This window comes from Cyanistes caeruleus, chromosome 6 (assembly GCF_971803275.1).
Source record: "Cyanistes caeruleus chromosome 6, bCyaCae1.hap1.1, whole genome shotgun sequence".
Taxonomy (NCBI): domain Eukaryota; kingdom Metazoa; phylum Chordata; class Aves; order Passeriformes; family Paridae; genus Cyanistes; species Cyanistes caeruleus.
In genome coordinates this window covers 64,457,032-64,481,456 of record NC_141706.1, presented here as the reverse complement: position 1 = coordinate 64,481,456, position 24,425 = coordinate 64,457,032, and the positions used below count along the sequence as shown (strand labels likewise).

General features: G+C 45.1%; 1 protein-coding gene across 2 annotated transcripts in view; it reads right to left on the bottom strand.

The window, feature by feature from the left end:
- The window catches only part of SLC35F4 (solute carrier family 35 member F4), a 109,239-nt gene extending 85,033 nt beyond the window's left edge, over positions 1-24,206 (bottom strand). Inside the window, exon 1 of one of the 2 annotated variants that reach the window (XM_086894023.1) lies at positions 23,753-24,206. In XM_086894023.1, coding sequence (XP_086750149.1) covers positions 23,753-23,855 — 103 coding nt within the window. In that variant the 5' untranslated portion in view covers positions 23,856-24,206. The remainder of the gene's footprint in view (positions 1-23,752) is intronic. The other variant, XM_086894024.1, reaches the window with a different exon arrangement.
- Between the last annotated feature and the right edge of the window lie 219 nt (positions 24,207-24,425).

Genomic DNA, 24,425 nt, shown 5'->3' with positions numbered 1-24,425 from the left:
AAAGAAAATAATTTCACAACACAATAACACTGTCTTTCAATAGCAGATATTGTTGGAAACCCACAGAGTGCCGGGCATTAATTAAACACTGCTCGTTAATCAGGCATGGATAAAAAGCAGCTGTTCTGCAATACGGGCACAGAAATGTTGGAGACATTTCCTCCCTTCCCACCAACCTCTTACTCAAAGTGGTTCCAAGGCCAGCATCACATCAGGTCAGCCATGGCTTTATCCAGCTGAACCTTGAAAGCCAAGGATGGAGTTTCTGCCATTCCCAGGGACAGCCTGCTTCAGTAGAAAATACCAAAAATTCCCCAAACCAACCTCCCAAGCAGCTACTTGAAGGACAAGGGTGTTGACCTTTTTCACCCTTTTAAATCAGCTGTAGGGGTGCAGTGTTATTTTCACCTGCAGCTGAGGAACAATTTCAGAGGTTCTCAGGAGATGTAATTGCAGCTTGTAGCTACTGCAAAGGTTAATGCAACAAACAGAGCAAGCCCTCAGAGCACTGAGTTTCTTCAGGTTCCTCAGCTCTGAGTGAGTGCTGAGAGACAGAGGAGAGGTTTGAAAGCTCTTAGTAGCATTTTGTATAATGCACAGGAAGACAATTCAGAGATTTACAGGCAATTTACAGAGATTTCAACAGATAGAATTCAAACATCCCACTAGTGTTAGCTTGCCCACATGCACAGTGAATGGTGGAGCCAGATCACCCCAAAACAGGTCAAAGCAAACACCTGATGGCCCTAAAACACCCTCTCTAAAATGAAAAGTCACAGTTCAGGGTAGACTCAGTGCAATTCCTGTAGCTCTCTCTCAGCCATCACATCTGGGGCAGGGAAACATCACTTAGTTAATGAAGATGTGAGGCTTGGCAGCATGGACTAAGGAAAACAGACATTAGAGCTGCTCCTGCTCCTGTTCCTGCTGAAGGAAGGTTTGGGAGTGTGCCCCATCCTCCTTGCTACTCTCACCCTCTCATGCCCCAACAGAGGGGATGTTTTCTGTATCCAGACATTGTCTCCCACTCTCCAACTGGAATCTCCAGGCATTTCCATAAAAAAAGTCACAGCTCACTACTGCAACAACAAAACATCCCCAAGATTCCATGAAAAGCACTGGGTATTTTTCCTTCAAGAAGTTACTGGTATGGCACAAAGTGCAAACTATTTTTTTTTCCCCCTCTCCTAAAATGAACATTTCTTAGGCTTTGAAGCATGAAATAAGCAAGCCCCATAGAGAATGGTATTTTTAGCTTCCAGGATCACATGATGTGCCAATGGATTCTGTCAGGATCATCAGTCTTGCAAATTTAAATTGATTGAAGTAATAAGAGTGCTTGGCAGACATACCAAGCTGAAATATATAAAAGGCCAGAACTTCTAATCAGACAGCATGAAGTAAATGCAGTTCTCTTTATAACACTTCTAAACAATTCTTATTTGCTGGGGAAAAAAAGCTTGCTGTGTAGCAAAATTATAAAGCATTTTTTGTCTTGTTTTTTTCAATTCTTTCATAACCAGTTAATTTTTTTTTGTCATCACTCTGTCCTTTCTTTCCAAGTGTTTATATAAATCAGTCTGATCCACATTAAGAACTAATTAATTCAATATCAAAGAATAATTTCTACTACAAACAAACAGCTGGATCCTTGCAGTTATCCTTGCATTATTCTTATCCTGGATGGATGTGCAATGCACTATGAAAAACAGACAAAAATGTATGATGAAACACTCTTGCAAGGCTGGATTTAGTCTGATCAAAGGCAGAACAGTGAAAGAAAACATCTTTAATGTGGTTTTATTTGGTTTTTTAATTCACTGTGATCAGACTTTAGTATATGGACAGAGATTATCCATGCCCATGGCCTGATATCCATCACCATTCCAACTTTAACCAGAGGCCCACTCCTCCTGAGTATCCACAAGCAACCCTCCTACAAGCACTGGAGAGGATTAAGGGCAAGAAAAGCTAAGTAAACAAGGATAACAGAAAAATTTGTATTGGTCAAGGTCAATGAAATTAAAAATGATAATTAGCCAACCTGCATTGTCTTCTAGGATTTTAAGTTTCTGGTTCAATGATTTTGTGCTCTGGGAGGAGATGCATTGACTGAAACACAAGATATGTTTAGGAACAACCAGACAACACATGGGCCAGGTTCTCTCAATTGCACCAGGACAAATCCTCAAAAATTCCATTAAAATCTGTGGGTTTTCACTGGGTAAAACCAAGGGAAAGATCTCCAGTGATTGCCATTGTTATTCATGAATTACAGTGCAAAGATAACCAGAATTTCTCATGAAGGCTGGTACCTTTTTATATTTAGAATATGAAATCAAAACTTCATTCAGAGATAGAGTCTGTCAACTAAATCACATAACCATGGTCAAAGGTAAGTGCTAAAAGAAGGTGAGTTATGGGCAAGTTCTGCTTGTGCAGGAACACACCAAGGATGAGGTGCTAAAACAAGCCTGGACACTACCAAACTGTATTTAATCACATGACTAAAGATAATTGTCTTCCCTTTCCCATTGATTACTAGCTGTAAAAATTCACTTTGAGCTTGAAATGACTTTTCCCAGAGCAGGAACTGACCAATTTCTGTCCAAACATGGGAGGCTGGGAGCTAAGTATGGTGTCCAAGCCCACAGCAAGCTTCAGGCATAAAATTTCATGTTCTCTTGCTAAGATCCAGAGAGTGAGGCCAATACATCCAGAGATTCTGCAGGGATTTCTCACAGCTTTAAGAAAAATTGACTGCTGTACTATGGTTTTCATACATTTGCATTAAAATTATACTACGATGTATGTCTTGGTTTATACAGCAAATGCTAAACTATATAATAAGGGGCATTTGTATATAAGGTAACACAAAAATAAAGGAGGTCAGATTAACCTTTATTGTCCCTTCTGGCCTTAAAAACATCTATCAGTCACAAGGCTTTAGGAACACTTACACAGACCCAGCTGATCCAGCTGCCAGACAAACCTAGCCAAGGAATCCTGACCAGATCAGAGCTTCCTGCACCAAACATCACTGCAGTCTAAGTATGGCACTGGTGGTTGCAGAACCCAGCAGCTCTGGAGGTTCTTCACAGTTTGCTAGGAAAATTCCAGTCTAGTAGGATTCTTTTTCACTGCTGCAGGTGAGCACCAAATGCAGTAAAGGTTGAGCAGAGCTTACACCAAAGGCATTTTAAACTCTTAGTCTCCTGTTTCATCTCAGCAGATCACAAAGCTCAGATGTGAAGGGAACCTCTGGAGCCAAACTACCAGAGAACATAATTACTTGAGAAGTGGTTCCAAGGTAGAGCTGTCCTCATGAAAATTCAGAAAGACCTCAGAGGTCCAGTGATAGCTAGGAGACTCATTTCAGGAGTTATCAAAACTTCTTTTCCCACATGCTTTCCAAGCAGACACACTTGGAAATTTGGATGCATTAGACCTGCATGAATTAGATCTGAACAGACAAGTAAGGAAATCCCATAGAGGAGAATATGTAGAGCTTGCTTTTATTTAGATATTTATCATTTTTTCTTCTGTGTGTCAGATCAATGAGGAGTAAAATCATTAACAAATGATTCCACAGAGCTGGAAGAATGCAGAATATATTTCATTTGCCCTACTAGCCACCCCAGGAGATTCATCTTCAACTCCTCAAGAATTCAAGAATGCACAGAATTACTGAATGGTTTGGGTTGGAAGGGACTTTAAAGATTATATTGCTCCAGTCCCCCTGCCAAGGACAGGGACACCTTCCACTATCCCAGGTTGCCCCAAGCCCCATCCACCCTGGCCTTGGACACTGCCAGGGATGGGACAGCCAAAGCTCCACTGGGCACCCTGTGCCAGGGCCTCAGCACTCTCTGAGTAAAGAATTTCTTCCTAAAATCTAATCCAGATCTTTCCTGTCTTAGTTTAAAACCATTCCCCCTTGTCCTGCACAGATAGCAGACGGTATTTTTGTTCAAAGCCAATTGAAATTCCAAGATGCCACAAAGCACTCTAGAAGTGATCTCTGTTTCTGAAGTGTTTGTGTATCCCAAGGCTCTGATCCCAGTTACATCAGTGTGAACCCGAAATAAATTCCCATGTTGTAAAGGAGTTATTCATAAGCAGCTACTTCAGACTGATCCTAAGCTCACAAGTGGCCACATTTCCCTGAGCCTGAGAAGAAGGTGACAGCTTAACAAGGCAATATTAAAAAAAGCATTTTCAACTTGAGCGAACTCTGTGTATTCTGCATCTAAAAACTAACCTGAATGTCCACAGGAGCTTATGTGTCAGATGCTCAAACTCTGTGCTATAAATAGACTCCAGCAGTCTTCTGAAGAGCACCGAGACATGAGAATTGTCAAACACAGACAGAGCACCTAAATATTCAGTGATCTAATTTTGATCTCACTCACAGAAGGAATACACTGGTGTAATGCTGTATTTTTTTTAAATAGAGGATTCATCTAGACACAAGATTACTAACCTATATTTATTTCTATTTTTAATCCTTATGGTTAATCATTTATGTTACATGGCATGTTTAAGATAAGAACATATTGCTGCTCTAGAAAAACCTAATAGAATAGGCTTTCCTGCTTCCTTAGATAAAAGAAAATAACAAAGATACAATCCTCTCTAATTTCACACAACAGTCCTGTCTTCCTGTGATCACTAAATTAACAGTGCTGCAATCACTTTGAAATAGTATATAACATTTAAAGTTATTAGTCAGCTGTTTGCTTTTCTACGAAGATCTCAAATAACACACTCCACAAAGCAGCAGACAAAACCTGAGCACGCCCAAGTGATCTGCTCTCCCAGCTTGAGTCTTTCTAGTCTGTTAGATCTGCAGAAATGGCCATTGAACAGGGCAAAAGAAACAAACACAGGCTGATAGATGAGTACCTGCAAATAAATACAGATTAAAATTAACTCACTTTAAGCACTGCTAAGTGCAGTTGATTTGCAAGCAGATTGAAACAAGACAAAATGCAGCAGAGGGGAAAAAATAGACCAAAGGCTACTTCTGCAGCCCTGACACCAGGCAACGTTCCCTTCCTTTCAGTGGTTTTGCCTGAGTCAGGAATCCAGCTCTAGAACCCGAGTAACAGCTGAATATCCAACTCACAGACAACCCTGCCAGAATCAGAGCCTCTCTCTGAATCATGTAGCAGACAGCAAGACTCTGCTTTTCATCAGCTTCTTCTCCATCTCCCAAGACACCAAAGTCACAAAGGATTTGTCACCAACATGCAAAAACTTGAGCTTTGGGACTCAGTAAAATAAAAAAATAGATGGTTCTAGAGAAGACAGAAGTCAGCAGGCAGCTTATTTGAGGCAGCTTCTCCACACCATGCAAAATGAGACTGGAGTGCAGAGTTGTGATTCCCCTTTGAGTTGTGCAAGGATTTTGAAGCTTAAACCAAAGTTAGGCCACCAAGGATGCAGCATTTCACTTACAAAGAACTGGGAGGGGGGGAACCTTAAAATATTGGTGAGTCACACTAACAAGAGACACAAGGATGATTATGAGCTTAGAAAATAATCCTCATGACTTTCAGAAAGGAATGTGATGATGACCTATCCAGCTGGGGCTTGGAATGTAGCAAAGGATAATGCGGCTGGTTGGGTCCTTTCCCTGGGTGGCCAAGCAAAGACACTTCCTCCTAGACACCATTTCCAGGTAGATCTTCTAACAGCCTGATCTAATCTAACCTCAGGAGTCTCTGCTCCCTGCTCCTGCCCTTTACAGCCTCATAACAGATCATTCTGGATTTTCAGCCATGGGCTAGGAGTCAGTTTTGAATTCCAGCCCCGTCATCATTCAGACTTCTCATGGATACAGCTGCAACTCTTGGTGCAACTCAGCAGCATTTTCATGGGGTGATGAAGTGGGAGATGTTTGGCTGGTGGGCCAATCTGCTGTTTAATGGCTATTCATGAATGCCCAAGGCTGCAGGCCAAAAGGGAGTAGGCAAAATGGCCTGGATCGGACAATCTCAAACAATCTCCTGAACACTCACAATACTACACAGCACTTCTTTATCAGGACAATTAAATACATTTCCTCTGCTATTTAAACAGTTTCTCCTTCCTGATTCCTTTTGTCTCCTGTTATTTGTTGCGTAGGTGAATTTCTCAACCTGTGCCAAGGTCAGGGTAGCGTTTAAAACACATTTAAATCTAACTCCAAACGGTACCTGAGCCTTTGCTTGCCATATACCACATCTAACGATGTCACCATCTGTGAGCAATATGCTGACATGACTTCACTTCCCAAGCGCTGGCAAAATGCTGGAGAGAAAGATAACAAAGCTGCAAAGATCATTTCAAAGTCACTGATAACTTGGCCAGAAATGTTGCCTCATTATTTACCCAGATTTTGCCTTGATCTCCTCATAAATGTAAGGGAAAAGCACAACTTTATATTAACATATATGTTTTAAATTCTTAATGGAGCAATGAAATATTGTATCTTTAATGTGCCTCTGCAGTCACTGTTCTGTGAAGCAGTAAATCCTGAAGAGTAATGAGGTGGCACCAAACCAAGGCCTGTCTGGAGCTCCAGGATGCGTTTCACATCAGCAATTTGGTCCAGTATAAAAAGCACTGGTCTCAGTTTTGGGAAATCAATGGAATTTTTAAATTTAGCTTAAATATGTTACAGGGAGCTTCACAGAAACAAAAAATGGAGTTTGGAAGGGACCTTAAAGACCATAATGCTCCAGCCCCCACCATGGGCAGGGACACCTTCCACTAGAGCAGGTTGCCAAAACACCTTTGACAATGCTAGGTTGGAGAAAGAAATTGGAAAAGAGTGGGAAATTACAAACCTGAATAAAAAATGAACAGGAGCAGTCAGATGTAACCAGCACCTCACATCCTCTGTTCCCATCAAAATACCAGACCAAACAAACAGGATACATGTAAAGGAAACCAGGAAAACGCCAGTCAGAGCTTCCTTGAGACTAAATCCCATCAGAGTAATGTCATTTCTTTCCATGACGGAATAACAGTTGGTGAACAGTGAAGGACAGGAGACATTACAGATCGTGACACCAGGACAGCTCCTGACACTGCCCAGCAGGACGTGACAAGGAAACAATTTAACCAGGAGGAAACCCATCAGTGGGTCCCTGATGGCAAAAGGATTTTAAGTGAGGGTCCTTTTAGCATTGGTTATTTTCGTAATAGGGAGGTTAACTGTTATGCTTAAAGTTATATTAAACAAGAAGGCTCCAAGTACATTGAAGAGAGAACTGGAATGATTTTAACAACATGGAGACATCACCTGGATAAAGAATTATTTGCAAAAGTGAAAGGTTATTCCCACCTAAGTGGAGAATCAGCTGTACAGACACAGTTCAGGGAACAACTGCAGTTTTGTAGAAGAGGACTGGAGTTTAGAGGAAACCCCAAGCTCAAGCTGCATCACTTTTTATACAGTTGCCAGAAATTCAGACACCAAAGTGAGATGAACAATCCATTGTACATCAAGGATATGCAGTAATTCTTCTCTTCAAGACTGCACAGGTGAGACCTCAACTGAAGACCTGGGTCCAATTTGAGGAGTGAAATTTTAAGTAAGGTGATGGCTACTGCACTGACTTCAAGAAGACAAGAAACAAGTTTCTTCTAGAATGACTACACAGAATGAGTGGAAGAATTTGGTTTGTTTTAGTAAAGATGAAGGAAAACAAGAAAAAGAAGTTCTGAAATCTGTGAGATATTGCTGCAGAGGAGGAGACCAGTCACAAGGTACTAGGACAAGAACTGGGTCTGAACTAGAACAAGATTTAGTCATGAGAAAACCACAGTAAATGAAACACTGGAACAGAATGCCTGGGAGGTGGGCAATCCCCACCACAGATGTTTTCAAAATGGATTAGACAAGTATCCACTGAGAATGATCCAGGTGTCCCTGCTCACTAAGACTCAAGTTATTCCTCCAGACCTCTGCCAGCTCCGTAGTCTGCTTACCAGATGATCACTGCTCAAACCAGGGAGCTCACCAAGGACAATTTTTGTAAAAGTAGCCAAATCCCAAACATTGTAGACAGTCAAAACTCCCAACTCTTGAACCTGTATTGATGGCAAAAATATCAAAGAACTAAATCAGGTTGTGCCACTTTTCATGATGTAACTTCATTGGAGGGACAAATCATTATTCAGCCTGGTTAATATGCCACTTGAGAAGGAAGATCAGGGCAGACTGACTCACATTTTGGATGCCTGTCCATGATTTTGCCAAGTTTCAGGACAGCCTCTGTGGCTTCACACTTGCATCTGATCTCCACAATTACTTTAATAGTTCTGCTGTAATAGAATAATCAGAGGCAATTATGGAAGGTCAGGGAACGAGCAGGCATAAATATTCTGTTAGCTCTTCCTGATACTTCATGATGGGGAGCTTTATTAATGTGTCTGGGAAACGTCCCCCAGCCCACTTCAGAACTGCCAAGGCTCCCTGGGGGATGGCACTGAAGGGATTCACATCTTTCCAGTGTCTCTTCAAAAAGATGAAGATGATGACTGTCCAAGAAGTCAAAGGGAATTAGAAAACTTTACTCCAAAATCAAATTGGGACACACAGAGCATTAAAAATAGGTGCTGGGGCAGTAGGATTAAGGCATCCTTTCACCAGCCTTGAGGCAAAGGTCAAACTTGGTCAAACCAAACCAAAGGCTGCATTGCAAATTATTCCAACTCTAAGCAGCTCCTTCCTCACACAGCTCCAAGCTGCTGGATATAATATTAGCCACTCCATATACTACTCCTGATGTAGTGAAGATTATGGGCTCTGCTGTGCTTTAACTTCACTCATCCAGAGGGATAAAGTTTGAGTGAAATGTCACCATGGCCAAAATCCCCAAAATTGAAGAGAAGAATTTCAGAACTTTCTCCACTCATCTCACAAGTCCAGGCAAGTGCAGGTTCAAATTTATGGGCTGGCTGCCCTTTTCCTCTGATCCACTTCATGCACATGACATTTTACTTCCCCTCTTGCTTCTACTTTTATGTTCTGATGCAGCAGATGCCTTCACATCTCCACCCCTGCAAGATCTTTCAGAAGGCAAAAGGATAAACTTCTGATACTTTGTCTGGTACTTCCCATTATCAGCATATTTATAAAGGATACAGAGTATGACTAAGTTGCCAGTTATATCTGTAACCATCAAACTCAAAAGATCATCAAATAATTTATGAAAACCTATAAACTAATCAAGTGACATGCTCCCCATCACCTGTTTATATTTCTGTGCTTATAATAAGATTAATCAACCTGACTAATTTTATATTAAATTATTGCTTTGCTCAGAAATAGAGGAAATAAATATTGTTCTCTTGGACAATTAATTCCCCTGTTTTTGACACCCTTCTCTGCCACATTACAACTGGTAAGTTACATATGATCACAACTAACATCCAACGCTTTAACATCATCTTGGTATCAGCCACTTCTTTGCACCTATGCTTATGAAAGCAAAACTGAATTTTGTATTTCATCTCCAGAGCAGAGCCATCCCATCCAGCAGCATTACATAAATGAGCTTCACACCAGTGGGAAGAGCCTAATAGATTTTGTAGGTCAGTGCTTCTGGCAGATGTTTCTCTAAAGACTCCTTAGAGTTCAAGGGAAAAAGACTTTTCAACGAGATTTTCCAAGGCATAGTCCAGTAAAAGTTAATAAGAGTGGGGAAAACACAGGAGAGGGAAAGACTTCAGTTGATTTGAAAATGTTTGGAAAATTCAGGGCACGCGAGGACAAAATAAAAAATATTCCACAGAGAACAACTCAAAAATAAAAATAGCAGCAGTGGCTAAGAACAGCTCTTCAAAGGGATGTCAGACTTTACAATACTTTGCGCAGCAGCGGTGACTTAAAAGGCTTCGCGTTGTCGCCACATGGTGACATTAAAAACTTGCATTCGTTTTTGGGGGAAAATAAATAACAAAAACACATACAGCAGAATAATAAAATGCAATCATGTGATAGGTGCTTTAAATCCTATTTATAAACCCCTGGGGCATATTTCCTTGCTCAGTGCAGTCACCACAATGTCAAATTCTAATTTGCAACAGAGGTCACAAATATCACAACTGGCAACACGATGGATGGCGTGAATGATAAAAATAATTTTTAAGGACTTAGCCTTTAAAATAAACAGGACTGGTGGCATTTCTTTATTGCCTATTTTAAACCTCATAGTTACACTGAGCATTAAATTCATCAACAGACAAACTTCTATGCCTTATATGAGCCCTCTTGAGCACAATGTTTTCTTTCTCTGGGCTCTGAAATGTCTGCAGAAGCCTCTCCCTAACGTGCAGGAGAAAGAGGGAGAACCTCCTTCTCTGGGCACCATGACATACTTGTGAGCCTAATAACATCCTTGCAAAGTAGATAAAATATTAAATATTATCATTACATTACACCAGCAAAGAAATAAAGGGCCAACATTCAGGCACCAGTTTTCTACAAGTACAAAATTAACCTTGGATTTATTATTTCAAATAAGAGGAGATGATCATCATGAATATTTGATAACATTTTCTGTAACCATAATAAAACAACTCCATTCTCTCCATTTTTTAAAACTGTGAAGTGTTCACAACCATCACCTGCATTACTCTACAGATCTTTACCAATAGCTGTGGTTCTGCAAAGTAATCTTTTATTCATTGAATTTCCGACCAAAACCTGAAACTGTCCTGTGGCATCATTTTATGCTTTTTCACAGCATCATCTCAAAGTCCCAAAAAAAGGCAGGTGTACCCTGTGAGGCCCCTGGCATCCCACTACAGCCTGAGGAAGCAGCTGAAAACAGTCCAAAGCCAATTTCTCTCCTCCCAGGATAGTATCTTATCTCCATGCTGGAAGGAATTACGAAATATAACATGTGTTAGCTCCACAGGATGTTTATTCACAGTTAACAGGCCAACATTTTGTTCTCTTTCTCCTCCCCTCTCTCCACAAAATCATGGGGTGGGAAGGACCTGCCTCCAAGATTTCATGGGAGTTACTCTCATTCCTCAGCGGAAGCGGAGAGAGTAACTCCCATGAGCTAGCTCACCCAAAGAGCTAGCAGCAACAGAGAAAAGAAATCCTACAACAGCAAGATGGACAACATCACATTCCTACAAACTCATGGAAGAAACAGCCATCAAAAGCTACTAAAACACCAAGAACTTCCCAAAGCACAGATCAATAGTGGATGGAAACATCAGGAACCCTCATTATTCTCTTCCCTGCACATCTCCTGTTGGTCACTGTCTGAAGCTGGATGTTAACTAGATGTGTCTTTGACAAGATTCCCAAAAATTGTGTGCAGCACATCTCATCATCAGGAACGAGGCAATCCTACAGCTTTCCCACCGTGGGAGAACAGAAATGTCCGTGTTTCTAGCTGTGTTTTTGTGAAGTCCATCAGGGCTTTGCACCTTTTGTGCTCGCTAATTCCTGGTAATTGTACTTGGATTTGGCCAGCAGATTCAAAAATTACACAGGGAGTGAGTAGGGGGAGAGAGATGGTGCTCACATAAGCCTTGTTTCCTTAAGAAACCAGGTTAAAAAAACCAACAGATGACAAGTTACAAGACGTTCTGTAATCTGCTTTTGAAACACCCCAGAACGAGGCGCAAAGTCCTAACGGGGCATACGAGGATGTGTTTGACAAGGAGCAAGTGCTTACATTAAGGAAAACAACATCATCCTTAAAAAAATGATTCTGTGATAAAAGAGAGACCCAGTAGCAACTCCAAAGAGAAAGAAAAATGATTCCATGATAAAAGAGACCCAGTAACAACTCCAAAGAGCAGGAACCTGTTCGGTCACAGACCTACCAGAAGGCACAGGACGATTCTTGCCTTTCAAAATCATCCCTTTCACTCTCTTGCAGACCTTAACAGACTGCTACAAAAATACCATGAATTATAGAGTATGAATGATGTCAAAGCCTGTTCTCAGAGGAAGGCTGGGAACAGCAATCATGTATTCTTCAGTTTGGGAATACACAGACACAAATTTTGTTCAAAACCTATAAAGGAAAAAAAGGGCTCTCCACATCAAAGGCGCCAAATACATTTCCTTTCAGATCATCCCTTCAACCAGCCCAGTCTAACACCAGAGACAGGGAGAGAAGAGAGGCTGATAGGATTAAAAGGAAAGTCAGGACCATGGAGAGTGGCTTAAGTCACCAAAATACACAGGGAAGCATAAATACAGCCGAAGACCCAGTGTCTACACAGTCAATTCAAACTGCACTGTGCAATTCTGGCTTTCAGAGACACCTGAACGTGACAGGAGATGGCTGTAACCCTCAAATGAAGTCCTGTGAATCTTGTCTTTGTGTGCAAGGATAGTTGTCAAATCAGGCTGCTCTGAACTACAGCTTCTGTCCCCAGTACCAAGTAGGGAAACAGAAAAACTTGGGGATCATGAACAGAATGAGACTGCTTGCTTTAGGCAGCCCCACAGCATCCACCATCCACAGGGAGGATGTGAAGGACAACAGTCACTGAAACACCAGAGGATTCTCCTGCCCTAAGGTGATTGTTTTCCAGGTACCACACTGCTTTGCCATGGAGAGGAAGAAAAAAGGCACTGAAAATTATCAGAACCTTGACGTTGTTCTCCGAAGACATATTCATCAGAAAGTCATGTTTAAAAGGGCTTAAGTTTTGTCTGCAACTAAACCAAAACCACCTTCAGCTGTGAACATCCCATGTCTGGGAGCAGCCTTGGAACTAAGGTAAATCTGAACCCAGCCAACTGAGTTACTGTTCCTCCAACAAACTTGAGATTCCAGCTAAAATAAGAGACCAAAGCCAACATCTGTTAATAATGTGCAAAACAACAGTGTCAGGTTAATTCTACCCTCCATTCCCCTACACAGGACAAATCTGGGAGCTGCACCACCCACTTTTCTTTTTCTTCTTAAAACAATAAACTATAATGAATCTCTTATCTCCACAAAGTGCTACAAAGCTTCACTAAACTGCATGAATATTTTCTACCAGAAATAATTAAGCTGCACACTTTCAAGGCAGTGCCTCTAAAAGTCAGGCACACAGAATCTGAGATTCACACTCACTCTCCAGCAGTATTCCCAGGTCTGCCCAAGAGTCTTTGGCTCTCAGAGGAGTCACTGCTGTACCTGTGCACAGTGTGAATATCTAAGTTTAAGGAAATCCTCTTGATTCTGCCCAAATGCAGACACCTTTACTCCTGGCTGCCTGCTCTATACCCACAGCTGGGGTCGCCTGTCTCCACCAGGATGCTCAAAACAGTCACTCTGAATTCACTTCAAAGCAGAAGTGCACAAAAACACTGCACAGACCCCAGCTAGAAATAGAGTTGCCCTAATTTGATCTAATTAACCTCCTTTCCAACACTGAAACAAACAGGATGCCTTTCCAAACAGGAAAACCCAGTTAAGCAGCCTCCTCACCACTTCTCCCTGCTGCAGAACATTCATGGGTGAAGGACAACTCCTGACTCGGAACAAGTGGTCAGGGCTGCATCCCAGAGCAGAGGGACATAGCAATGAGTATTCCTGGACACACAGCTCCATGAGGAGGTCAGAGGACAGCTGTGCACTCCCCTGCACCCTGAGATCAGCCCAGTGCTCCCTGCTTTGTGGAGCACAAGCACACACAAACCTGTGGCTGCTGCCACAGGGCCCCCCAAGAAGAGGGACAGAAGGCAGGGCTTGTATGGATGAATCACCTCGACAGGACACATATGGCTTGGCACACCAACAACAGCTCAGCTCAGTCTTTCAGCTGAAAAATGCCTTTTGTTCCTTCCTCCAAGGCTTGTTTTCCAATGCATGTGAAATGTGGAACTTCTTTAGTTACATTTCAGACTTCAATTCTTTTTCCTCAGCAGAAATGTTCTTGAAATATTTAATTTTCTTTTTATCTAACTCCTCATTTTTTATTTTTTTCCCCATTCCATCCCACCCTGGAAAAAAGGAAAAATTGATAGGAAATTGGGAAACTTCATCAAATATGTCCCTGGAAAATGCTAAGTTCAATCATTTTCCACCTGGTCTTTGCATTAACAGCCCCATTGAGCACAAGCTTTCTCACACAAAGAACCAACCCTCCTCAGGTAGAAGTCCAGCCACGGTGTAGAAACACCACAGAAAGTTCACCTTCCTGCTCTCCATGCTGTCAGCACTGAAGAATTTCCTCTGGTGAAGCACTTTGAAGCATCCCACTTTCACACAAGCTGCTACAAATCCTAGCCCCTGTAACGTATCACACAACAGGTTATTTCTGGCACTGCAGAGAAAAACCCCAATCTGCACACACACAATTCCAGGGCTGCACTCTCCACGTGCTGAGCTTCATCTAAGAAAGGATTTTGAAGTTCCAGGATTAAGATATGTAAAAGAAAAAGGTTGCAATGACTGCACTTGTCGACTGCTTTATAACAACTCTGCCATCTCACTTCAAGATGCAGAACATAAGTCACACCATGAGGATTAATTTTCTCTCCCCGACAGTGAACGTGTGTTCCAGCCCTGTTTCATGCTTATCTTACACAGGCACAGATGATTCCAGTGCTGTCCTCAGAACACTCAGGTGTATGATACCCATTAGCTGGAAAGGGCTTCCAGAGTTGTGTTCCCAGGAATCCTAGGAAAAAATCAGTCCCCAGCAGGAAAGTAGTTTTTTCATGAAGTCTTCAACTTCCCCATTAATAACAGAGGTGTGTTAGCCCTAGAAGTCCCCCAGAAGACTCAGCCTCCACAGGAAGAGGGGGAGCTGTACTGGAGATTGCTTCAGCAGGAAATTGCTCAAGCAGCTCAGTGCCATAAGCAGCAAGAAGGAATAAAACTGGAAGAGTCACCAGGTTGGCTTCAAGCTACAAAGTCTTTCTCACTCTGGATGGAGAGTTCACTGCCAGGACGAAAACTGGTCTGAAAGGGGATCTGAGAGACCTGTTCTAGTGGAGTTTTACTGACTCATGAGCTGCCATGACGGTGCTTGCCTCTCCCTTCCTCTCCCCACAAAATGTAGTTGGAAACTTGAACAAGAACCAAAGCAGGTATGGGAGCTCTTCTTGTATCAGACGAAACAGACTGGACAGTCTGAGACAAGGAGCAGATTTCAGACTGCCAGAAACAGCAGGAATCATATTTCACCCTGGACCCAAAACCTCCCTCTTTGCCCCATAATAGGAGCAAATCATCTTCCTTGCCTCCACAAAAAGGACAGCAGAGGAACCTTTCTCACTCTCTCACTCTGCTAGCCCTGATCCAGCCCAGGTGAATGCAGGAAAGGGCAAGTCCATCTTACCAAAAGTATTTTCAAGGGAGGTCTAGGAAGAATCAATATGTTTTTAGAGGACTAACAGGACGGTCTTTGTGTGGCAGACACACCAAAAACCTGTCACTAGAGCACATCCTGCATGCCTTGGAATAAATTCACTGCTGGCACTGGAAGTGCCTGGGCTGCTCTCACTTACAGTTCTGTGAAAGCCATACCCTGGGCATCAGCTCAGCATAACCTTACAGCTTCTACCTCCCTGCAGTGAAATCTGCCACTCTGCACAGGGCCAGCCCAAACCTTTGGCCACCAGGGAGTCTCACTTCACCTCACCACAAGAAAAAACAATTTTCGGTCTCACTAAGCAGAGCTGGCCCACTTGGTAAATAATTTAACCACTCAGTTAAACACTTTCCTTTCTGTTCCCCCCACCTTATTCTCACATTTGCCACAAACAGACACTGATTTTTTTTTTTGCAGGCATTTCCATTATTCATCACTGTGATCATTCAGCAGCAGGTTTAAGTGAAAAAATTCCTGCCACCAATCCTTCCACAAACAGTAAGTTCACTTTCATGGGTGAATTCCCATGCAGGCAGTTGAGCAAAAGCCCATCAATTTCCAAATGTGCAGAAGAAATAATTCCAAACCTTTAAAACCACTATTAAAAAAACAGGAATGCAAGCACTGGAGGGATAAAAGGCTGCCAGAACCATCTGTCACTTTGCAGTATCATTTTACCACACTCAACCAGGACCAAGTATGACATTGCCTGCTTGAGTAGATGGAGAAGGCAATGTCAAGGAGACAGTGATGGAAGGACAGTCAAGATGAGGGGCATCCCTTCTGTGCACTCCAGAAGAACACAGAGCAGCTCATGGCACGTCCAGGTCACCTCCCCATGGGCTGTGTGCAGCAGCCACACCTTTAGGCAGAACAAGAGAAGAAGGAAGTGCAGCTCCATGCAGCCATGATGATGTCCCATTGAGAAAGGTTAAAGCCACCTCAGGTGAACCAGGTGCAGGTGAGGTGAGGCAGGAGGGGCTAGGAGCTGTGCCACCATCCCAGCCAACACCCAGAGGGCCAGGCAGCCAGGAGGACTTTCTGTGACAATCACAGAATCACTGGGGTTGGAAAAGACATCTGAGATCAAGTCCAGCCTGTGAGCGACCAGCACCTTGCCGACCAGACCAGAGCACTGCGTGTCGTGGCCAGCTGCTTCTTGAACACACAACTTCACCACCTCCGTGGGCAGCCCATTCCAATGCTTAACAACCCTTTCCATGAAGAAATTCCTCCTGATGTCCAACCTGAACCTTCCCTGGTGCAGCTTCAGGCCATTTCCTCTCATCCTGTCCCTTGCTCCCTGCGAGCAGAGTCTGACCCCCCTCAGCTTCATCCTCCTGCCAGGGAGTTGTGAGAATGAGAAGTTTCCCCCTGAGCCTCCTTTAATCCAGGCCAAGTCCCCCAAGCTTTCTCAGCCACTCTTTATATGAATTACTCTTTTACCCTTCCCCAGCTCTGTCCCCTTCTCTGGACACACTCCAGCCCCTCAATGTCCTTCTTGTCATGAGAGGCCCAGAACTGGACACAGCACTCGAGGTGTGGCCTCACCAGTGCCCAGAACAGGGAATGGTCACTGCCCTGCTCCTGCTGGACATGCTATTGTTGACCCAGGCCAGGTGTCATTGGCCTTTGTCCACCTGGGCACACCTGGGTTCATGTCCAGCCACTGCTGACCAGCTTGCCCAGTTCCTTTTCCATCTTTACAAACACTCTTCCCCAGCCTGTAGCTCCGTGTGGGATTACTGGGGCCAAAGTGCACGATCTGGAAACTGGAACTCCTGAAGCTCATACAATTGTCCTCAGGCCATGGACCCAGCCTGTCCACATCCCTCTGCAGAGCCCTCCTGCCCTCCAGCAGATCCACACTCCCACACAATTTGGTGTCATCCATGAACTTACTGAACAGACACTCGACTCCTCAACCAGATCATCCATAAAGTTATAAAATACAAGTGGGCCCAACACCAAGCCCTGGGATCACCACTGGTGACCCAAGAATGAGCATGGAAGGGCAGAAGAACTCAAAAGCAGGCAGAGAGCACAGGTAGAAAGCTACCAAATTATAGAAAGCACCTCCTCCACCTTTAGCAGTAGGCCAGCTACAGCACCAGACTTGCTGTGCAGTCACTGGTGGAGGCAGAGATCGCTCCATCAAACTTATGGCTTGTTCTGAACAACCTCTGGAAAATTAGCATCACTCCCCCCATCTTACTGTCTCAATTTTCCCTGCCAAATAGGGGTAATTTTTCTCAAAATCTTGGCAGACATCTTTATGAGGCATCTTTAAAGCTTGGGAAATAATTCTTATTTAAATACATAAGCCCGCATAAGATTTTTGGCCGTTACTCTCAGTCTTCTGCTAATTCCCAGCCTTAATTTATTCATGGCCTGTTCCTACCCATTTGCCTGTGTGCCAACATGCAATTTCAGTTTAAATAACTCTTCTTTCCTACATTTCCTTGTTCATCCTCCCAAAATGTGTTTGGAGCAGCAGCCCTGTTCCCATCCTGGCCTAGGCAGGCCCAGCTCTATCAGCCCCCTCTTGCAAGGATAAGCTTTTCACTGCCCTGTTCACCACGGTGTCCTTCCCAATTTGGATTCACGCCTCCTGCCCATAGATGTCCAGAACTGTATCCATGCCCAGTACCACAGTTTCACAGCTGAGCTCCTCAGGGATTTGACCCCAAGGGGATGAATCAGCCCCTGAGGGAATGCCAAGGACTGAAGCAGTTTCCTCTCCTCCCAGCTGATGAGACCCCTCAACTTCCACAACAATTAATGTCCCCAGGTGAGGGGAAGGTTCCATATTCCAGTTACCAGTCCAAGGCTGCCAGGCCATCCCCTTCCAGCACAAATAGAAATCCACACAAAGCCTGGCCCTATTCCACTACAGAAAACAAACCTGGTCTTGCCAATATTAGTCGGCAAAGGAGTATTTATAAAATCTGTTTTGCTGAAAGAAATTACTGCATAAGTTACTGCTACCAGTGCTGATACACAACCATACTTGTTTTTCACCCAAGCAAACAAGTCTGTGAGAAAAAGCAACTACAACAGGACTGCATCCTGTGCTATGACATCTACTTGTGCCCCAGAGCTGGGGAGAGGAGGAAATTGTTAAATTGGAAGTTTGCAATCCTGCCCTCACTGCAGCACACCCTCCCAGGGCACAGCCCTCCTATGGAAAACCCAGTAGACTTTGAAATAAAGCTCATTCCAGGCTAGCCTTGGAGTCCCTGCAGCCCCAAATGCTACCAGGTGGCACAGGGCCAGCTGCCACAAGTGGTACAAGCCAACACAACTCACACAGAGATTCCAACATCGCTTCCTTCCTCCCAGACCCCTCACACACAGCTCAACAAAACCAGCCTCATCCCCCAAGAATTTCAAAGCACCTTTCCCAAGTGCCCCTTTCCCAGCCTCCCATTGTGCCTGCTCTGCAGGGAGGAACCGGGGCTCTGGGAACTGCTGGAGGAGCAGCTGGGTGCAGACAGAGACTTTGCTCCTCTCGCTGGAAGTGACAAGCCACCAGGAGGGCAGGGTGTTCAGTAAGCACAGAGATGATCTGGGTTTGCCATGTGATTTGCACTGCAGCAGAGCTGCTGGCACAGCTGCTGTGATAACCAGGAGAAAATTCTCTCCAGAGTTTCAGGGGTAGCTTCTCCCTCCACAGCCTTTTCCCTCGCACAGGGAGCAAGAGCCGAGTTGTCAAGCCACTGATGCTGGCTCAGCATGCTTTATTAAAGCAAAGCAATTAAGCATAGACTTAACTTTGAACACATTCTCAAAGCCTGGTGGCTTAGAGCAAGTTTAGACTTAAGTAGGTCCTTAAGTTGCGATTGCTGGCTTGAGGCTGAACTTGCCAAATTAAACCACGGACCTTTACTAGAACTGTTCTGCAGGGGAGTCACAGCTTGCTCCTGACAGCCACTGTGCTCTTGGCAAGGACAGGTTCAGCATTTCCCCAAGCACTGCTAAGGTCACACGCTGCTGTAAGGGCTCCCCAGCTCCCTGGCAGACAGCACCAGAGGCATGGTCGGTCACCCAGTGTCCCACTGTGAGCCCAATGTCACAGTCCTGCTGCCGCACAGGCACATGACAGCACCTTCTGCTTCCAGGAGCTTACACAACTCCATGGTTTCAGGTCAGGCCTGAAGGAGAGGAAGAGGGGAGATCAAATCAGTATGGGATAATGTCCAAAAAAACTTGTTTAAAAGTCTAGCAAGTGCCTGAGTTCATAACCTGCAGGGGTGGGAATCAAACCCTCCAGCCACAAGTGCACATTAAGAGAAGCTCTCCAAGCACGATGGAAAGGAGGAGGTGATGGCCCATGTGAGGAACCAGTAAGGTTGTGCTGTGCTCCTCCAGGCCTGAGAAAACAGCATTCCAGAAATGCAGATCTGAGATGCAGAGAGCATCCTGGAAGATGTGAGGCTGTGTGGATAGTGGGAAGGTCTCCATCAGAAAAGACAACACAGGTAGAAGCTTGACTTGGTGAAGATCAGAGATGAGAAACTTTGACTGGAGCAGTTTTAATTCAGTGGAAGGCACAGAAAAGGTGTTAAGACAGACTTGAAGAAGAGGAACTTTTTAAAAAAGGTTTCAGTACTGAGATGAAAGGCAGATGGGGTGTCAGTTGGAAACAGTAGGGAAAAAAGGAAAGAAAAACAAAAAACAAAAATCAAAACCCACGAAAAAACAAACCCCATACGTACTCTTGACCCTGGAGACACTAAACGTGATTGTACTGCCAGCAGAAAAGTCAGAGAAGAACGAGAAGTTACAGCAAAGGTCAGGAGAGGAAACACAGCCTCCCACTGTTTGTGTGGATGAAAAAGTTGCATCAGACCAAATGAAATTGCACACATGAAAATGTGGAGGACAAGGGGAGCTTACATGGGAGCAGCATCTGCAGCTCCAGGTCGAAGGATGGAGCATCTGATCTACAACAGCTCTATGCCCTGGAAATTATGAATTCCAAAGAAATTGGCTGGAAGACAGACACAGCCTCCCTCCCTCCCCACAAAAGCCAGATACCTCATACACGGTCTGCACATTTAAAATGCAAGAAGTGAGGGATCAAGCCATGCATCCCAAGTACAAGTCAAGTGGGATCAGGAAGAGCCCTTCCCATCTCAGCACAGAGTGGAGGGGGAGAAAACAATTGTGTCTTTTTCTTATTAGGTAGGAAATAGGATTTTTTCAATAGGCATGGATGTAAATACCAGACCAAAATACATTTTTCTGCTCATTCAGATGATTTACAGAGAAATAAAACAGGTATTTTTCTTCTCTAGCAGCTTTCTAAAGAATAAAAAAAAAATATTTAAGTGCCTGACTTAAAATTAATAAAAGAATCATCACATGCACACCCCAAGTCTGAAGTAGGTTAATGCACACAAATATAGACTATGAGGCACAAGTCACTAGAAAACACTGCAGTTCTTTGTGGTAACAGCTCTTGAACACCACAGTGCTTTAACATTAGATTTCATGGCTGTTTGTGAGCAGTCCTCAGCCTTCCCACACAGAAACCATGGCATGATCTCCTGTCAGACCATGGAACACAAGCCAACCCACTGGAGGAGGGATGCAAATCACCAGTACATTTCACAAAGCCTTGGACTTTCCTTGTAATCGTCCAGGTACCCCTAAGAGTGAGAACAGCAGCCACCCACTGCTGCCTTCATCCTCCATCAATGAATCTTTCTGTCCCTAGCTGGGCACGGCAGGCTGGGGACAAAGAGGAGCCTCAAGGAAGGTGGTGGCCATCAGCAGGCTGTCACCACCCAAATCATGTCCCTTCATCTGGTGCCTGGCCAGCTCTCTGCTCAGAAGCAGAGAGCACAAAGCCATCCTGGGGACAAACAGCTCATCCTCAGGCACTTTCCAGAGCCAGGCAGGAGCAAGGTGACAGCACAAGCAGATGACTGCACGTGCCACAGGCTTGGGCATGTGACAGGGAAAGGGCTCCTCTGGCACTGGGGAGGGTATGGACACATCCTACCCGGAATTCTGAGCACACTGCCTTCCACCAGCACTGTCCACCTGAACTAAAACTGAGTTTGGACAGTGGTGACAAAAATCGTGCCCTCACTGAAATAAACTGAGATATCAAATCCATTAATAATCAGAGGTACAAAACCCCCACCTTGCGTGCTTACAGTGCTGCATCTGTGTGAACAATTAGCCATGACAGGGACTGCCAGCCATCAGAACTTTGAAGCAGCACCACTCGAAGGCAATACTTTGGCTGAGACACAGGAACAGAGTAAGAACTCCAAGCCAGGATCTCCAAGAGTGACTCCTGCTGAGTGCCAAGGGGATGTATGTTCATGATGCCTGAAGGATGCCTCCTTTTACCTTGGGTAAGGCCAGAACATCTTTGTAGAAGCATTTAAGTACTTTATAAACCCAAAACATACAGCGATAAGGATAAAGCAGTCATCTGCCAACTGCAAGCACTCCAAAAATTATGATGGTTCCAAAACTTAGGAGACTGCTTTAAAAAGCATTCACAGTTTAGAAGGGGTTCTTGGCTTTTATTTACCCAAAGGCATTTAAGTACTGGAATACCACTGATTTACACACTTGCAGTTTTTCCTCTTTAAACATGACAACCACAAATTTTGCTTATTTTCTTCAAACAGGAAAACTTGAGCTACTGATCATTTTGTTTTGCCTCAGCACCCAGCCAAAAAGGCACAAACGGCCAGGAGACTTGCATAAAATCCCAAGAGTCAGCACTTCTGAAAGCCTTGGCCTCTCCTGACATGCTTTTTCTAATTTTTAAGCAGATGCCATTTGTAGCATCTGCAGAACTTGGTCTAAGAGAGCTCTTCTCTGTCCGGGAAGCATTCTCCTGGCATTCCCACTGCACCACCAGGAGCACTTGGATTGACAGCACTGGATTCAGATCTATAACTTGATACAGAGTGGGAGTGCTGCTGCAGACTGAAAAATTGCATTCTGCCACCGAAGCAAACTTGCAACAAACTATTAAGCCGGAACCCTCACCCTCCTCTGGTAAATCACACTGTAGTGATACACTGGAGCCACTACAGAATTTGGGACACAGGTCCCACCTGGCTCAGACTTAACTGGTCCCTGGACTGACATATAGCCTTGCCTCCAGACTGCTCAGAGCTTCTTCCCAACTCCTCTGACTGCAGAAAAACCAGCTGACCTCACCAAATAAAAGCCCATAACACCTGTCATGCTGTTAGTGTGCCACAAATAACAGCTGGATAAAACTACTGGGCTTGACTTGGGTTTTTCAGCTGACTATTACACAGAGGAATTCTTATTTATTAAGTGGCTTCAATGCATGGCTTTCCTCCATCATAAAAAGGCCACAGATATGTTTTTCTGGTATTAGCAGTTTATTAATTGTGTTTTGGTTTATTATTGCATTGCAGCTGGAGAGTACTGCACTGGCTATTCTGGAAAGCAGAATATTCCAAGGGGAATATGCAGAAGAAAGTCTGCTCCTTAGTGCTCACCTCACCCAAGTGGGCTCCTTGCTTTTCCTTTATTTTGCCCCTCACTTCACCTCAACTCCTCTTCTCTTCATTAAGCTATGGCATGTCATAGTTTTGCCAACTACAAAGCAACCACTAATACAGTAAAACCTGATTGCACGCATTTCCTTGGTGGTAAAAATGAATAATTTCTTTCATTAGCCAAACTTTCCCCATCAAACAGAGTGCTGGGACTACCAGAATTCCAGAGAAACCCACTAAGGCTCTCCCAGCTGCTAGAAACCCACTGCTCCCAATTAAAAACTTCAAAAGCAAAAAAAACCCAAACAAATAGGGACTTTCTGCAAGGACCCACCTGCTTTATTTTCTGCTTCTTCGGTGAAGGGAAATAAATAAATAGAATGCACACCAAAAAAAGGAAAGACACCGAACCAACACCAACCCCCTAAACTACAAGTGTCTGGTATTGAAGCGGCACAAAGGAACACCCCATCGTCAGTAAGTCCCCACTTTTCTCGAAAAATCTCCTAAGTTTCGAGAGGAAGATGAGTAATTGAGGAGCTGAAGCGCCCGCCCGGGGGGACCCACCGGGACCGAAACTTTCCCGATGAGCGGGGCAGACGGAGAGCGAACCCCCCGGCATCGGCGGGGATGGGGGTGGGAGGGCTGGAAATGAAAAATAAACCCCAGAACGCCAGCCCTGAGAGGCTCGGAGCCGCGAAGTTCCGCGGCCAAGCGCCGCCGCCCCCGTCTCCAGCCGCAGAGCCGCCGCGTCCCCTCGGGGGACAGCGGGCACCCCGCGCCCTGTCCCCCCACACGCACCCCGAGGGATGGGGCAGCACCTGGGGGGGGACACGGGCACCCTCAGGGCTCTGCCGACACACACACCCCCCCGAAGGGCCGGGAGAGGCGGGAGGGAGCCTTACTTTTCTGGCTGGAGTATCCCGGGTAATATCCATAATAGCCGGTGATGCGCAGGATCCTGTCCTCGATGGTGGCCACGCCGTTGGGTGCTGCCTTCCCATCCATAGAGGGAAGGAGCCGCGCGGGGCGGCCGGGCGGGACGGCGAGCGCAGCCGGGAGGGCAGGAGCAGCAGCAGGGGCAGGAGGAGGGGGAGGAAGGCGAGGAGGAGAGCAGCAGGAGGAGGAGGAGGGGGAGGAGGAGCGCGGCCGCCGCAGCTCGCGGTGCCGGCGGGGCGCTCGCTCTGCCTCCGCCGCCTGCTGCAGGACGGACTCCGCAGCGCGGCCCCCGCCCTCCGGGGACGGCGAGGAAGGCAGCGAGCGGCCCCGCCGGGCCTCAGGTGGGGCGGGATGCGGGGCGAAAGGTCGGATCCTGCCGCCGGCACGCTCAGGGGTCTCTTGTCCCTCGGTACGGTCGCTGTGTGGGGGGGGGAGCGCCGCGGGCACCCCGGCAGCCCCCAAAGCCCGCTTGGGCCGAGCGGGGTGAGGCCGGCACGGCAGCGCTGCCCTCACAGCGAGCCGCCGTGAGGGGTGGCACGGCAGGCTGTCCTGAGCTGCTCCCGCAGGTTCGGGCCCTCAGATCTCACCCTCCCCAGGGGCTGCACACAGGTGTCAGGGGAAGGAGAGAGTCCTTTAATT